The 17,248-nt window shown below is 38.1% G+C and overlaps 2 protein-coding genes across 2 annotated transcripts in view; one reads left to right on the forward strand and one right to left on the reverse strand.

The window, feature by feature from the left end:
- Positions 1-514: 514 nt before the first annotated feature.
- The window catches only part of acsf2 (acyl-CoA synthetase family member 2), a 32,309-nt gene continuing 15,575 nt past the window's right edge, over positions 515-17,248 (reverse strand). Inside the window, exons 11-16 of the mRNA XM_067430334.1 lie at positions 4,434-4,541; positions 4,202-4,353; positions 3,942-4,083; positions 1,535-1,645; positions 1,382-1,450; positions 515-1,008 (exon numbers count right to left, since the gene is read on the reverse strand). Coding sequence (XP_067286435.1) covers positions 958-1,008; positions 1,382-1,450; positions 1,535-1,645; positions 3,942-4,083; positions 4,202-4,353; positions 4,434-4,541 — 633 coding nt within the window. The 3' untranslated portion in view covers positions 515-957. The remainder of the gene's footprint in view (positions 1,009-1,381; positions 1,451-1,534; positions 1,646-3,941; positions 4,084-4,201; positions 4,354-4,433; positions 4,542-17,248) is intronic.
- Positions 9,352-17,143, forward strand: chad (chondroadherin). Its single transcript, XM_067429505.1, has 4 exons — positions 9,352-10,997; positions 12,569-12,732; positions 13,011-13,156; positions 15,739-17,143. Exons 1-3 carry the CDS (start codon positions 10,209-10,211, stop codon positions 13,150-13,152), a joined length of 1,095 nt encoding a protein of 364 aa, XP_067285606.1. The 5' UTR covers positions 9,352-10,208; the 3' UTR covers positions 13,153-13,156; positions 15,739-17,143.

Below are 17,248 nucleotides of genomic sequence, written 5' to 3' on the forward strand. Positions count from 1 at the left end.
AAACTATGTGTTCCTTTTACTGGAAGCAATGATGCCATAAATCTTTGTTAATTTTATGAAATATATTACACAGTCAAGTGAATGCACCCAATAATGACCTTGAGAAGCTTGCAGTGAATGACTGATTCCATTATTAGCTGCAAGAAAATTCGAAAAGAATGTCTGGGATTTTGTCCAGGTCTTTAATTTTAAAGTCTCACCCTAAATGATCCTCTCAAAACTATGTGCTTGTCCAAACCGGAGTAGCCATTACTTTCCATCAGACCCATTCGAATCCTGCGAGAGGACCTCTTTCCATATGGTCTCAATACTAGCATCAAAATGTTCTCATCACGAGCCAAGCAGGAAACCACCAAGGCCTAAATGAACACCGACAGGGCACACCTGAGATCACAATGAGGGAAACCACCTTACTGCCAAAAAAAGACTGCATTTGTGCCCTAAATACTCTATATTTGGTAATATAAAATATAAAACATGAACTTCAGATTAAATAGGTAGATGTGCACAGAAACCAAAGAAAATCATTTTTATTTGCAACTTCTGAAAAACACAGTTTTCTTGTCATTTATTAACAATAGTGTAGTGTAATTTGGATACATTTCATTACATTTATAAAGATATTTACCTTAAACTGGCCTAGTTTTTTTGACACTGATATGTTGGTATATATTTGGTTTCTATGATTAAGAATTATTTGGTATCAAAAACAATTCATACCAAAATAAAGATGATTACGAAAAGACACATGATCCATAACATGTAGGAATGCCACATGTTTTTAGAAATAGAGTAACATAATAGGATAGTTTCATGTATGTATAAACCTTCAAAGAGATATTTGATTAAAAAATATAGCTTAACATATATAAAATCACAGTATTTTGAGTAACAATATCCTTAACCTCAATGTCCCACTTGTAATTTAAAAAAATAATATCACCATTGCTTTTGCAATCAGAGCCCAAGCTGTTTTTCTGCCTGCTCACGCAGCTTTTGCTTCTGGATCTGACAGGGATGAAGAAAAGAAACAGTTTTAGTGCTATTAAAGGGTTCAATCTGTCGACAGCAAACCGTTAAAAGCAAAGGTGTCATAGTAGCCCTTGAATGCCTGAGAACCACTTCAGTGGCTTTCATGCAGACGGGGAAATTGCTTAAATTTCTTCCGTCTAGAGACGAATGCGAATCGGCCCAAGAAAACACCATTTTTACATTGTCTTCATTTTTAACATGTACCCACAGAGACACAGAAAGGGGTGAAGATTCGTTATTTAAATACATACTGTAACGACTTTCTCTAGACTTAATTAATCATCTGAATTGTTTATGTTTAATAACAGTGGTGACGTGTGGCGACTTACATACTTTTCATATCACTTACCTTGCCTGTGACAGTCAAAGGATATCTCTCAACAAACAATATGTAGCGTGGCACCTTGAAATGGGCAATCTGCGAAAACAACAGTAATATTTTAATGGCAAATAGTTTTGTACATGTGCTGGATAATCCATAAAGCATGACGGATATTCTGACCTTTCCTTTGCAGTAGGCCTTGAGCTCTTCTGCAGTGCATTCCATACCAGACTTGAGTATAATACAAGCACAAACTTCCTCTCCCATTTTCTCATCCTTCACTCCAACCACCTGTATGGACAACAGAGATTTATCTCAGGTTTTACAGACAAGCCTTAAGCCTAGTCCCAGGCTAAAACTCGTGTTGGAACTGTTTTACCTGAAAGCAACTTGCACTGACATATCTTACGCTTAAATCAGTGCCATTGTTTTGTCTCAAGATGTAGACCTGCAATGTTTTTTTGTAATGAATGTTCTTAAATGTCCTTATTGAACTAAGGCCTAATCCTGACTTAAACTAAGCCCTGTCTGTAAAACTGGCCATTAATATTCTTTTCTAGCTTGAACCATCTAGATTTCTTAAAGGGTTTGTTCACCCAAAAATCAAATTGATGTCATTAATGACTCACCCTAATGTCGTTCCACACCGGTAAGACCTCCGTTCATCTTCAGAACACAGTTTAAGATATTTTATATTTAGTCCGAGAGCGTATGCAAACTATACTGTCCATGTCCAGAAAGCTAATAAAAACATCATCAAATTAGTCCATATGTGACATCAGTTAGTTAATTAGAATCTCTTGAAGCATCGAAAAATAAAAAATAATAAAAACTACGACTTTATTCAGCATTGTCTTCTCTTCTGTGATTGTTTTCAATCCTCAAATAAAGATTCAAACGGTTATGAATCAGCTTATTGATTCATGATTTGGAATGAATGATGATCAGAATCATGAATGAATACGCTGATTGACCATTTGAATCTGTATTTGAGGTTTGAAAACAAACGCGGAAGAGAAGACAATGCTGAATAAATTCGTAGTTGTTGCTATTTTTGGACCAAAAATGCTTCAAGAGATTCAAATTAACATACGGATTACTTTGATGATGTTTTTATTCCCTTTCTGGACATGGACAGTATAGTGTGCATACACTTAGATATGCTGTCGGACTAAATATAAAATATCTTAAACTGTGTTCTGAAGATGAACGGAGGTCTTACGGGTGTGGAACGACATTAGGGTGAGTCGTTAATGACATCAATTTCATTTTTGGGTGAACTAACCCTTTAACTATAAACTGGTGGTTAAAGGAACAGTTGAGAAGTGCTAAGGTAAATAAATGTCTAGTTAAAGAGGCTTTTTTACATTTTCAACTTCCTTTTAGTGTGTAATGAGCATGAAAAGGTCTGCAAAGTTGCAAACACATAGTCGACACTAAATGGAGTTATTCTTTCGAACGTAAACGCCACAATATTCATAATTTATATAATGGCGGTGGCTATTTGCACTGTGCAAATAGCGAAACATTTTATTTACACCTAGTGTAAATAGCAACTAGATTCTATTTACACTCAGTGAAAATATAATTTGCTTAGCAATATAGTCAGATGATATTTACACTAAGTGCAAATAGGTGTAGATGCTATTTACTAAGTACAAATACTAGTGATATATTCTATTTAAACTATAAAGTAGTTCTTTCCAATATGTGTAAGTAGTAATTACATGTAATTTATACTTTATTTTGACAGATACATAGGCTACTATTTGCACCTTAGTATTGTTATACATTAACAGGATGCAATAATAGTGTACATTATTTTATTAATTATTATTTATTATTAAAAGAATGCAGCTTAAAGGGACAATAAAAGCCCTCCATACACCTACCCCTAACTCTACCCAATAAATACTTTCATTATTATTAAACAGTTCATTAGGCACTTTATTTGCACATTTAAAACATTTTCCTAATTTTTGTTTAAAGGAAATGCCTTTCCGATGTGATTTAGAAAATAGAGAAGAGCAACCTCTGCCAAAGCCGGATTCGAACTTGTGTGGATCTCGTCAAAACAACAATCCATTAGCCTTGTGCTGAAACGTAGAATGGCGGGCGTTTTTTAAAAATGTTGTTTAGCACAACAAGGCATTGTTAGGTGGAGCTAGTGCAAATAGCACTTGTCAACAAGGCGCGCTAATTTGCACTTGGTGTGAATAGACACCACCCAAGCGATGTGGAAAAAAGGGCTGAGACCTGGATGAGTTACGTAGTGTGTTGACACCCGCTGTTATTGTAAGGGGCGTGAAATTTGTGAAACACACTTGAAGCTGTTAACCAATCACAACACACTAGGTCAGTGGACCAATCAAAGCACAGTGTGCTTTTTAGAAGGAAAGCCTTCAGAGCAACAGGAACTAAACAGAGCATTACTGACAGACTGGGGGAAAGGTGGTGCAACAATTTAAAAATATATCTTTTTTTTTAAAAATCTTTTTTGAACAAGTATGAAAAACTATTCTAGTAGATGGCAAAAAACAAAACCAAGACTTTGTAAAAGAGCATAACTGGGTTTAACATTGCTGACCTGTGCTTCCTGAACTTTAGGATGTGTATGCAGAAACTGTTCGATTTCAGCAGGATAGATGTTCTCTCCTCCTCGGATGATCAAGTCCTTTATGCGTCCTTCTATTTTGCAGTAGCCGAACTTGTCCAAACTGGCAATATCACTTTATAAAAATACAGAACAATTATGGAGTCATTGAGGACTATTTGAAATGAATTCTGAAAAATGTTATCTAGTAAGAGAGAGAAAAAAAAAGAGAAAAAAAATTCACTCGCACTTACCCAGTCTTGTACCAGCGATCTTTTGTGATGCACTCCTGGGTCTTTTCATCATCCTTCCAGTATTCCTGCATCACGCAGTATCCCCTGATCATCATCTCCCCCTGAGCCCCCAGAGGCAGGGTCTCTCCTGTAGTAGGGTTCACTACTTTAGCCTAATGGAGAAACAACATTCAGTGTGCTAAAACAGACAACAATGCTGAACATCTTTATCTAGTAGCGTGTGGAAATGAACCTCAGTATGGGGGCATATACATCCAACAGTCTCAGTCTTTCGCTCTATGCTGTCAACTGGAAAGCCGCAGAATGTCACAGGGCTGTTTTCAGTTGTGCCGTACCCAATCTGTTCCAAAACAAGAATACAACTTCTCTCATTTTTCTGTTATAATTAATTTTTTTATTTATTATTACATATATTTTACAATACAAATAATGTTTTATAAATATTTAAAAGAAAATTGTTGTGAATTGATAAAATGTAAAATGAAATGCATATGACTAAATTAAATAAAAAAAATAAAATAAAAATTATATTATATATATATATATATATAATATATATATATATATATATCCATATCCGATCAGGCATAACATCATGACCACTGATATGACAGGTGAAGTAAATAACACAGACATCACAGCACCTGTTAGTAGTTGGGATATATTAGGCAGCAAGTGAACCTCAAAGTTGATGTGCTAGAAGCAGGAAAAATAGGCAAGTGTTTATCAAGGGCAAATTGTGATGGCTAAACGACTGGGTCAGAGCATCTCCAAAACTGCAGCTGTTGTGGGGTGTTCATGGTCTGCAGTGGTCAGTATCTATCTAAAGTGGTCCAAGGTAAGAACAGTGGTGAATTGGTGACAGGGTCATGGGTGGCCAAGGCTCAATGATGCACGTGGGGAGTAAAGGCTGGCCTGTGTGGTCTGATCAAACAGACGAGCTACTGTTGCTAAAATTGCTCAAGAAGTTAATGCTGGTGCTGATAGAAAGGTGTCAGAATACAATGTGCGTCGCAGTTTGTTGCGTGTGGGGCTGCATAGCCATAGACCAGTCAGGGAGCCCATGCTGACCCCTGTACACCACCGAAAGCACCAACAGTGAGCATCAAAACTGGACCACGGAGCAATGGAAGAAGGCATCTTGGTCTGATGAATCACGTTTTCTTTAACGTCATCTGGATGAGTCCTGCCATCCATGTGGATGTTAATTTGACACGTACCACCTACCTAAGCATTGTTGCAGACCGATGTACACTCTTTCATGGAAATGGTATTCGCTGGGGGCTGTGTCCATTTAGCAGGATAACACACTCCACCACAAAGCAAATAGGTACAGGAATGGTTTGAGGAGAATAAAAACGAGTTTAAATTGTTGACTTGGCCTCTAAAATCCTTAGATCTCAATCCAATCAAGCTTCTGTGGGATGTGCTGAACAAACAAGTCCAATCCATGGAGGCCCCACCTCACAACTTACAGGATTTAAAGGATTTGCTGCTAACATTTTGATGCCAGACACCACAGCACACGTCTCATTTATTTTTACCATTTTGCTTTAACAGGGTTACAAATCTGACAAATTAGAACGTGTCTGAAATATTTATTTAAAAAAAAATGTTTTATCTTACTGTAAAACGTTGCTTACGTCCATGTGTAAATTACATTTTAAACCCCAGATATTAGACTCCAGTGTATGTGTTATGGTTTGTGTAACTAACCTCATGATTTCAATACCATAAAACTCACTTAAATTCACTCACTTTAAACAAAGTCTTTTTGCACAGCAGAATGTGGTAAAGGCCTTTAGCTAACATTTTCCCAAAAACTAGCCTAAAGGCAAGGAGACAGCTGAATCAGCGGAATCTAACAGGCCTGGGAAGCAGGTGAGGTATGTGGTGCGCACCTGAGAACTGGCACACCAGCTGTTGTTTTGAACCCAAGCTTTCACACTATACATTATCGCTTTGGGCTAAAATAAATCATAAGGTAGCTTTAGATAATGTACACTGAAAAATAAAAAAAACCTTTGCCAATGGTGTCATTCAGAGACATAACCTCATCATGGCAGAGGATGCCAATTTGTGTTTACCAAACTAAATTATGTGCTGTCAGCTGTTGAAGTGAAACTGTCTGACATGCTAGACATTTATAATGTTTGTGTGGAATATTTTAAGTGATTTTAAGTGAGTCAGGAACTCAGTTAGTACAGGAAAAAAAATGCATCATCTTTAATGGCCATTTCCAGTATATTCTTATTGGGATTTCACTGTCAAACAGTATTACACCTTTTCTCACTTGCTATAATTTTATATATATATATATATATATATATATATATATATATATATATATATATATATATATATATATATATATATATATATATATATATATATATATATATATATATATATATATATATATATATATATATATATATATATATATATATATATATATATATATATATATATATATATATATATATATATATATATATATATATATATATATATATATATATATATATATATATATATATATATATATATATATATATATATATATATATATATATATATATATATATATATATATCAGGCCAATGTTACTGCTAGCCAAACACTAGGTACTTGCAGGGCAGAATTTGCACACTGCAAGGTGTGAATGTGGACTTGAAAGAACCAAGACTTACACTTTGCCGATAAAATGTTACATTTGTTAAGCAAACACTAGATTCCACCTAACCTGAGAAGAGCTGTGACGCACATAAACAGATCTAAGGTCTCTTAGGTCTTTGAACCAAAGAGGAACAAAGATCAAATGTTTTGTTGCATGTGGAAAAAAAAAACATTTGAGTCCACAGTGCACTTCAGTTTCTTTCCTTTACTGAATACTGTACATAGTTGAAATCAAAGGAGACATTTATGCAGAGGAATGTGCCTCTCCAAATGAAACGCTCCTATGCAGACAAATGAAAACCTCCATTTCCATTGTTGTGATACCAGCCAAACATCTGGCGAAGATTATATGTTATAAAACACCCACCATATGGGAGTGTCTCTTTTTTTCTCCTTCTGCTAACTAAAAACAATGGAAATGTCTGGCACGACACGCAGTCTCACCTTAACCTCATGATATTTGGCTGCACACAAGTTACCCTATGAAATGAGAGACTAAGAACAAAAACACAATTTCAGACCTCTGAATCTGCTTATACCTCACATGCAATATATAATGTTTTTAATGTTTCAAATGTTTCTGCATGTGTAAAATTTGCAAAGTAACAAAGCTCAGTCTCACACAAAAGAGATGTATTCAATCTAACAGAGAACACCGATTCAGACCTGCCTCAAACAACACTGTTGAAGTTCAGATATTACTTCCACAAACACCCTCAAAAACACAGAGAAATAAGGCAAGACATCAGTGAATTAGTGTTGTCGCCATGTTGTGGAGATGCTGTGTGTTTCGTTGCGAAATCTTCCAAAAGATATTTATAGACTGATCTGTACACAAGTCGTGCTTGGAAAGTTGGTTCCGACTGATCTGCTTCATCATCTGCATTTTCGGAATTTGACATGAGCTGATATGGTAAAACCAATTAAATTAACAGTTGACATTTACAATTGCTTTAGAAACTCACAATTATGGTGAGTTGCACATAGGGGTGTTTGATTCCAGGTTTGTTGGAGTCGACGCCGATTCCCGACTCCCACTATGGGAGTCTATGGAATAGACTCCTCGACTCCATTTACTTCACATCAAAACAGGGTAAGAAATCAGAAAAAATTGCTGTAGATACATATTTAAATTATTTCCCCCTGACACAAAGTCCTAAAATCCTCTTATTAAAACCGCACCCTTTTAGCGTGGCCGTCCAAATTAGTCCAATTTAGCGATGACTTTTGTGGCTATCATGTTTCTGTATCTATTGCCAATCATTTTACATAGGAAAAGTCACGAAAAAAGATGTGATTGTCGATTGTCTTAAAAGGTAAGTTAAAGATACTAGCCTATACATAAAATAATGCACACTATTAATGCGTTTTTTTCTTGATGTCAGAATTTTTGATTTATGGTTAATGACGTTAACCATGGAAAACCAAATCTATATTTATTGCAATAATATATACAATCAATTAAACTAAAGCTAGCATGGAGGAAGCCTATAATTACAAACTTAAGTTGCGGTGATTTTTTTTTTTCTATTTCTAAAGTAAGCACTCAAATTAGTGTGTGTGACAAAGTTTCTGCGACAGCTCTCTGACGCCGTGTATTACGTCAATGTATTACCTCGCGGCTCACTTCATTTCATTCTCTCTTTGCTGATAGTGCACGCAACTGCCATTCACTTTAAGTGAGAGATTCAGTAAACAATCAGTAAACGAGCGATTTGGGCCACAGCAACAGAGGCGACGCCAAGCGGCAATTCCCGTACTGGAGTCGACCCCGACTCTGGGGCTATTCGGAGTCGAGGAATCGACTCTTTTGGAGTCGACTCCCCATCACTAGTTGCACATACACGCTAGAGATTTTGCCCGAACCAAGTGTACCGCATTTCGATCGCCCCCCAGGTGGCTGGTCCCAGTATAAGTCATAAACCCCGCCCTCTCCATGTAATGTAATGGGACGCGAAACAAACTAAACAATCAAAATTTACTTTTAATAACAATTTTAATCACACTATAAAAACTATTAACAATAGTTTTTAATTACACTGATGTAAGTTCAAGTGTTAATTGTTTAAAAAGTTTGGTTTTAGTTATTCGATGCTATAAAAACAGGAGTGTGACATCATGACTGAAAGGAGAGATTGACTTTAATTTCTACATTTACACAACTGTTTATTTCACACCGACATGAGTTGTTCTACTAGCCTAGAAATCTAGATGCACCCTAGCGGCAGCAAATCTAATCTGCCCACGAGTGTCCTCTAGCAACTCTCAATACCCTTCTGAGCTGTAATCGCCTAACTCTTGCCGGGCCAATCACATCGTGTATAGAGTTGGTGGGCGGGGCCATAATGACGATGGCCGAGTTGCGTTTGCGTGCTTCTAGTAAACACAGAAACTGGCGAACGGCGGTCTTTCGAATCAGCTTTGACCGCGACTCTGGAAGACTTGGAGTTAAGCTTAAGAACAAAGAACAGCACTGAAGTCATTCGGAGTTCGGAGTTTTGCTGACCGGATACGGCGAATGTTTAATCTATCAACGAGCTCTGTTTCACCTTAGTTGCTCTGGTTGGTTGTGTACCGTATCCTATCGCATGCAGAGGGAGTTTGAAAGACAACCGTTTATCCCGCCCCTCGGATTGAGCCCTGTCAATGGAGAGTTTCCAGACCAAACATCTTGATGTGGGTCTGGCTTGTCAGGCTATTGTTCTGCAATAAACTGCACTAACCGATTCTGCGGGCGTGTGGGCGGGGCCTTTAAATTCGGGTTCCTGCGCCATATTGGGACAGTGAAGTGAAGGTGCGTCATTCATATTTTTTATGGCCAAACAAAACACACATGGCCAGCTGGCCAATAAGAGCACTTTGGTCTTTTTGGAAGGAGAGGCTTTGTAGAACCTGGAACTCAATCAGAGCGTTTCAGACGGACTGGCAATAGAGGTACTGCACTCTGTATACAGTATGTGAAAAATGCATGCTAACCTATTCTATTACGCCTAATAAACAAAATAATGAACTTTCAAAATAGCATCATGACCCTGTTAAGTTTGTAATGGCTATGTAAGTAAAGAGATTATCTTAATTATAAACACTACTGCGTTCAGCTCTCTTCCCTCCTTTTCTCTGACTCACACACCCCTCTCTCTCTCTCTCTTTCTCTCAAGCTCACCTCTAGCCCTCTCTCTCTGCACTCACACACACTCTCTCTTTACACTGAGGTTTTGTGGACCACTTTTTCTGTCTGTATATGTTCCTGCTGCAAAACCCTCCGGAGTAAAGCAGAAAGAAGACCAAATTGCCAAACATAAAGCAGTGGACTGACTAACACACCATCATGATGTACAGTTTCAGCTTCTTACTGGTGCTAGTGAGTCTACAGGTTTGCGTCCCTTTTGCATTTTCTGCACCAACTCAGTGCCCAAGCCAGTGCCACTGCCACGGGGACCTGCAACATGTTATCTGTGACAACGTCGGACTCAAGAAGATCCCCCGTATATCCGAGGCCACTCGTCTCCTAAATCTGCAAAGGAACAACCTGGGAAATCTCCCAACTGGGGGCTTCAGCGAGATGACGGGGCTAATTTCTCTGCATGTGCAGCACTGTCAAATCCGAGAGATCTCCAGCCAGGCTTTCAAAGGGCTAAAGAAGCTCATCTACCTCTACTTGTCTAATAATGAGATCAGCACTATCAAAGCAGGTGCTTTTGAGGACCTAACCGAACTGACCTATCTCTATTTGGATGGTAACCAAATCACAAGCCTTCCGAAGGGCATTTTTTCTCCCATGATCAACCTGTTTATCTTGCAGCTTGACAACAACAAGCTTCGAGAGCTGCAGCCTGGTACTTTCACAGGTGCTAATGATCTCAGGTGGCTTTATATGAGTGGCAACGAGCTAAACTCCATACAGCCAGGTGCTCTTGATGAAGTGGAGAACCTGGCCATTCTAACCTTGGACCGTAACCAGCTGTCCACCTACCCTCTTCTGGCTATGAGCAAGCTGCGTGTCGTGGAGGAACTCAACTTGTCCAAAAACCCTCTCAGCTTCATCCCTGACCACGCATTCCGGAGCTTCGGCCGCTACATGGAGAAGCTCCATCTAAACGACATGAGCCTGGAGAAGGTAAGTCTGTGACACAGAAGTTATTTTATGGATTAAACTAGAATAAGACATGCGAATTAAGATGCTAACTGTGAACCAAAATAAATGTTTTCCCCATAATGCTGGCCTCTAAAATTGTGGCTAAATAAAAGCATGTTTGTGTTGGGTTTTTCGGGAAGCTTAGTGTCGGCAAACAAACTTTGCATCTCATCAGAGCTGGTCATGCAAATGTACTGCAACTCCATTAGAATAAAACAATACTGTAGATTGGAACAAAGTGGTGTCTGACCAAAACAGACCTGCGCTGTAGACTTTCACCTGTTTTCTTTCAATAAGATCCTCCTGATATTCTGTCCATTCCCTTCATATTTTCAGGCCTTAAATAAGGTCATATGTGCTTTATGTCAGGATGCACATGTGCTATACCAGCAGGATTTCCCCCTGTGGATCATTAAACAGCTAATAAAAGTGTTTAAGTGATACATTTATCTTTTCCCTGTCTTTGATCTGACTTCCACAAAATCGCCACGTTGACTGATACCAGGGCAAACCATCACATTACTGACCAAAATATTGAATTATATTAATAATTCAAATAATAATTTTAATTCTATCTATCTATCTATCTATCTATCTATCTATCTATCTATCTATCTATCTATCTATCTATCTATCTATCTATCTATCTATCTATCTATCTATCTATCTATCTATCTATCTATCTATCTATCTATCTATCCCGAGATATGTTTGCTAAAGGCACATCAACAAGTATTAGTCCCATGCAGTTGGTCAATGCTGTTTGTATGCTAGAAAAGGGGGTAAAAGTAACCACTTTCCTTTCACGTGTGGATATTTTTAGGGTGTATTTGCTGGAAAAAGATTATTTTGAGACCCATGTTATTTCCTCTCATTTGGCGAACCATGTAAACAGGTCAGCAAGGGTTAGCAGTAAATAGTGACAGGGTGTTCCATGGCCCATGAAGAGAAGTATTTTTAGTCGTTGCTTCACCTGAATGGACAAGTGAGCCCTTTGCAGGCATTTCTGGCAGAAAAGCTGGTCGATGGAGGAATGGACAGACAGAAAAAATGAAAACAACCCTTCCATGATGGAAGTGATCCTTCTTCCTCCATCGCCTCAAATTACCAAACTCTCCACGTCTCTTGCCTTCTGAGTGGAAATTTCCAAAATGTCCTTTCAATAAGTGCATCGTTTCTACGCTTGCATAACACACCCACAGACACTGGGTGTACACTGTCTAAGCCCTTCAACCGTCGTCTTCCTATAAAGCAGACACCACTCAGACCAGTACATCTAACACCTTGGTGAAGTTTTTAGCAGCCTTGCATAAGCTTATGAAGTTTGATGGAGGGCTGGACAGGTTTACATAAGCTCTGGCACATAGGACGGCATGAGAGAGGCCTTTCATGTGGAAAAAAGCCCTCAGTCCAGCATTCATGAGTCTCCTTCAGATATTAAGAGTGACTTTGAATGCTAATTGTAGGATATTCTGCATGCAGAGGCAAAGCAGCGAGTTGTATGATCGTTTTATCATCTGCATACCGTCTATCTGTCCTTTCTACCCATCAAGTTCTCCAATGCTGCCTTTGAGGGAGTGACGGCTCTCAAATCTCTGCACCTTGAGAACAACAAGCTGAAGTCGCTGCCAAACAGCCTTGAGTTCAGCACTCTCCAGAACATCACGCTCTTCAACAATCCCTGGAGCTGCACCTGCCAGTTAGCAAATCTCAAAAAGTAAGAGACAAAAATCACATCACTCTAAACACAACTGTATTTAAGGTTGATGCAGTGATAAAAAGAAATGATGCCTTTCATTTTTACTTGAACATGAAATCAAAATCAAACCTATTTGCTTTCATAACACGTTTTTGATCATATCAAACAACTGATTGGCGCATGTTATTCTAAAGGGGAAATCTTTTGTCTTTGTAATATTTCATGAGATTGTAAATGAAAAAGCAGTTGATATTAACATTAATGGTGCTTTCTATCTGCTTTAAATGCTTGTACAGATGGATGGACACTGGACGCCATCGCCCTGATGCAGTTTGTGCTTCCCCTGGAAACCAGAAAGGAAAGCAAATAAGAGATAGCACTGCTTTCACCCGCTGCAAGGCAAAGACAAAGAGGACCAGGAAGGGAACACGGCTCTGAGATGGTGAGCAGCCTCTCACAAATTTAGAATTCATAACAGGACATTTAGAACCGCAAAAATTAAATTATGCATAAATGGCAGGTTTTCCACTGTGGGAACTTTCCCCAGGAACTAGGGACTTTGGGGTGGTACTCTGTGTGTTTTGACCGCAGGAACGGGGTAGGTACCTTTGTGAGATAATTCCTGAACTTTGAAAAAAAAACTTTCACGTGTGGGACTTGGCAACTAAACATGCTGATTGGTTGAGTTCATGCAGCATTTCATTTTTTTTTACCAAAAAGTCTCTTGCGGTGTATGTGCAGTAAGAGTTGTTTGCTATTCGAATCAACAATGGAATTTAAAAAATACGACCGATGGACGGATGACGAGGTTCAAGCTTTATTAAGTTTATTTGCGGAGGACGAAATCCAGTGGGCTCTGGAAAGTCGCACGCAGTCCTACGCCATCGGACTAATCTTCATGGTACTTTAGACTTCGATGAAAATGTAGACAGCAGCAGGTCTCGGGGAGGAAACAATTGTTGGGACAAATTTTTCTGGGTAATTTTGGTGGAAACAGGGCTAATGGCTAACTTATTCAACTCTAGTACAGTGGTTCTCAACCGGGCCAGGACCCACTCGAGGGCCTTGGGAAACTTCAAATGGGCCCCTAATTAGTCTTTAAATTATTTTAATTTAGCTAAATTAACATACCGGTAATCCTATTTAAAAGGAAACAAAAAAGGTTTATAGCCGGGTTTCCACCGCAGGAACTTTCCATAAGAACTAGGGACTTTGGGGTGGTACTTGGTGTGTTTCGACCGCAGGAACCAGAGTGGTAAATGAAAATTTCAAACGGCCCTGCTCGCGAGGTAGTACTTTTTCAAAGTTCAGGAACTTTCGGGGGTGTGACATGGGCATGCAAACATGCTGATTAGTTCAGTTCATGCAGCATTTTGATTGGCTTACTCCACACAGCATTTTCTTTTAACCACCATTTTTAAAAGTCGCTGCAGGGAGTGCAGTAAGACTTGTTTGCTCGAATCAGCAATGACGTTGAAAAATTACGACCGATGGACTATTAACAAGGTCTAGACTTTATTAAGCTTATATGTGGAGGACGAAAACTGGAAAGTTGCACGCAATCCTACGTCACAGTACTTGGTTGAGAGGGAGCATGAAGAATTGTTTTCACACATGAATTGGCACCTTTGAGTCCAGACCTTAAAATCTTTGCAAGTCTTTTGGATGTGCTGGAAGTGACTTTACAGAGTGCTGGACTCTTGCTGGAAATCATGCACCTCTTTATGGAAATGAATTAAAGAGGTGGTTGCATGCAATTTCACTTTTTTAACTTTAGTTAGTGTGTAATGTTGCTGCTTTCGCTTAAACAGTATATGGAAAGTTACAGCGCTGAAAGTTCAATGCAAACAGAGATATTGTCTTTTAAAGTTATGGCAGTGTACTGCCTACAAAAACGGCCGGTTTGGACTACAACGAGCTTCTTCCTGGGTTTGGTGACATCATAAACCCTTTTACAATTTTACTCTTAAGCATATGCTTATTTAAATCCAAACAGTGACCTTTTCTTGGCCAGGCAGCATATAATACATTTATATATAAAATATTGCACAATTATTTAGATATTTACAAGTATTTGCAAGAGTGCTGAGACTAAAGTCATTGCTGACCAATCAATTCTTGCTGAGACCAAAAGTCAAACAACAAAAATATGTTATCCTGATTACTGAACAGTAAGTTCCAAAAGGTTATCCAAGACTACTATACACCATAGTGCAAACCAAGTCCTCCAGGTTTGAGACCCAAATCCTAAATAGAGGTCTAATATCCGGACCCAATAAGGTTTATGTGGTCCACAGAGGTCTTGTAAATGAGACCACAGGCTTAAGGCTCTGGCTATGATCATAAAAATGAAATATTAATCACAGACTACAGTATGACAACTAGCCTCTTTCCACATGATTTACAAATGTAAATAAATGAAGAAAAGCAGGGTAAATAACTAGCCTCAAGGGTTCTCTGTGGTACACAGAGCAAGACCCCACTCCTCTCCCATGATCTCTATAAAAGACTCTTTCATCAGGAGATACTCATGGGACTCCTTTTTTAAGACTCCTTTTTTTAAGTTAGTCATCGGCGATCTTACATCTAATTCAGTAGCTATTCATTCTTAGCTTATCAACAAAGAAATATAAATGTTTTGAATCATATTATCCATTAACCTTCCCCATAACAGTTATTACCTAGCATTTACATAATATAATCTAATCGATTCATCCTAAAGCAAACTTCCAATAACATCTGTGATAAAAGATGCATATTTACAGATAATCGAGAGGCTAATGCTAATTTCAAGTGTTTTTAGCTCTTCCAACATAAAATACTGACTTGTAATACTATAATTGTGGTCAGGGTATGGGTTTGGGCCACTGCCTTGTGGTAAAATACTGTTTGTTATGCTTTTCCAACCTATCCTTCATGTTCTTCCTGGTCTCTTTGTGCTTTTCCATTTTGGCTTTGGCGTTACGTGCAGAACATCAGATGTCCAAAACTGAGCTTGGCAACCTTTTTTGTATGTTCCCTCAGGAGGACAGGGAGAAGAGGCCTGTCCAGGAGTCGGGACTTCAATGTGCAGAAAAGGAAAGCGATGCAGACTTCTACATTGGGACTGTCCATTTCCTCCTTCACTCATTTTTTGTGTGAGACATAAATGCGCTGACTCAATTAACAGTAAATAGCACGAATAGGCTAAACGTGTTCACAGACATTGACAAACACCCTGAAGGAGCAACTGTGTACATTTGCACATTTTCATAAACATGTGCGCCTCAAACTCTTAGTATTCACTGAATATGCTAATTCAAACAACCTAGTTTCTACACCGTAGTAAAAATCAGGAGTACTATCAGGAATACTCTTCTCCATAAAATGAGAATTGGTAAAACGGATTTGCATTGCATTGATTAGCATTTATTTACAGACTTAGGCTTAGACTTAGGCTTCATCTTGACTACAAGTTTGAGTTTATTTTAAAATATGTTCTGCTAACTGTATGACAAAGCCTATAATTCAAATTAAATTTACATCAAAAATAAAATTTCTTATTAGAGAGAATATTATAGAACACAGAACGATATATAGGAAACATAGAACGATGTACCAGTACATCACAGCCAAACATGTTTTGCTGTCCTTTTTTGAGCCACTGTTAAATCAACCTTATTATTCTACCGATTCTCATTTTATGGTCTTTGAAGTCATACTCCCAGTCTCATGGCAGAAGCACCTATTCTATAACCACAGAGTTATAATCACAGCAGAGCTCTTCGTGAGGATCCAGTTTCCACATTGTGAGATCCTCCTAAGCTTTATGCGTCTCACAAGGAATTTCCAAATCTTCGCAACCATGACCAACCTATTTTGACCGTGACTAAAACTGACACGTATTCAAGATGTGACATGACCTGACCTCTTCTTTACATCTCTGACCAATGTCAAACGCAACACAGGCCAGGAAATGAAAAATGTAAATGAGACAATATGTGTAGGTATAACGCTCAGTTTACAGCAAGTTATTATCACAAAATAAATCTAGACAGGGTGATCAGGACTGATTGCCAGAAATACAGATTAGCCTTTTAAGATGCTGCAACTGTACAGTTAAAATAAAGAAATGACAAGTGGAGATGGTGCCAGAAGAGGACGGTTTATGAAGAGCGGGTAAAATGAAAACATTTAATAAAAAATGCAATAAAAATTGAGACAAATGGAGGTTCTCCAGTCTAATGTTATCAGTTTGTAACTGTGTACTCATGCTCAATAAAAATACATATAAAGCACTAACAAGAATGAGAACTTTATGAATTTCAAGTGGAAGCACTAAAATTGTGCAGTGTTTGCCTAGAAAATCAGTAGTACTGTGACTCATTTCTTAAAAGGATAGTTCACCCAAAAATGAAAATTGTCATAATTTACAACACCCTTATGACAAAACCTGTATGCCTTTTTTCTTGAAAAATAAAAAGGAGTGATTCATAACAGTGTCCAAGCTGCTCTTTTTTAATATAAAGTGAATATTTTCAGGGAATAACAAAAA

The sequence above is a fragment of the Pseudorasbora parva genome, chromosome 21 (genome assembly GCF_024679245.1).
Source record: "Pseudorasbora parva isolate DD20220531a chromosome 21, ASM2467924v1, whole genome shotgun sequence".
Classification (NCBI taxonomy): Eukaryota; Metazoa; Chordata; class Actinopteri; order Cypriniformes; family Gobionidae; genus Pseudorasbora; species Pseudorasbora parva.

Excerpts from the sequence above, each read along its gene's own strand:
- chad (XM_067429505.1), top strand. The coding sequence starts at position 10,209 with ATGATGTACAGTTTCAGCTTCTTACTGGTGCTAGTGAGTCTACAGGTT. Across the intron at positions 10,998-12,568 it reads ACGACATGAGCCTGGAGAAG|TTCTCCAATGCTGCCTTTGA; the intron begins GTAAGTCTGTGA and ends CTACCCATCAAG. Across the intron at positions 12,733-13,010 it reads CAGTTAGCAAATCTCAAAAA|ATGGATGGACACTGGACGCC; the intron begins GTAAGAGACAAA and ends ATGCTTGTACAG.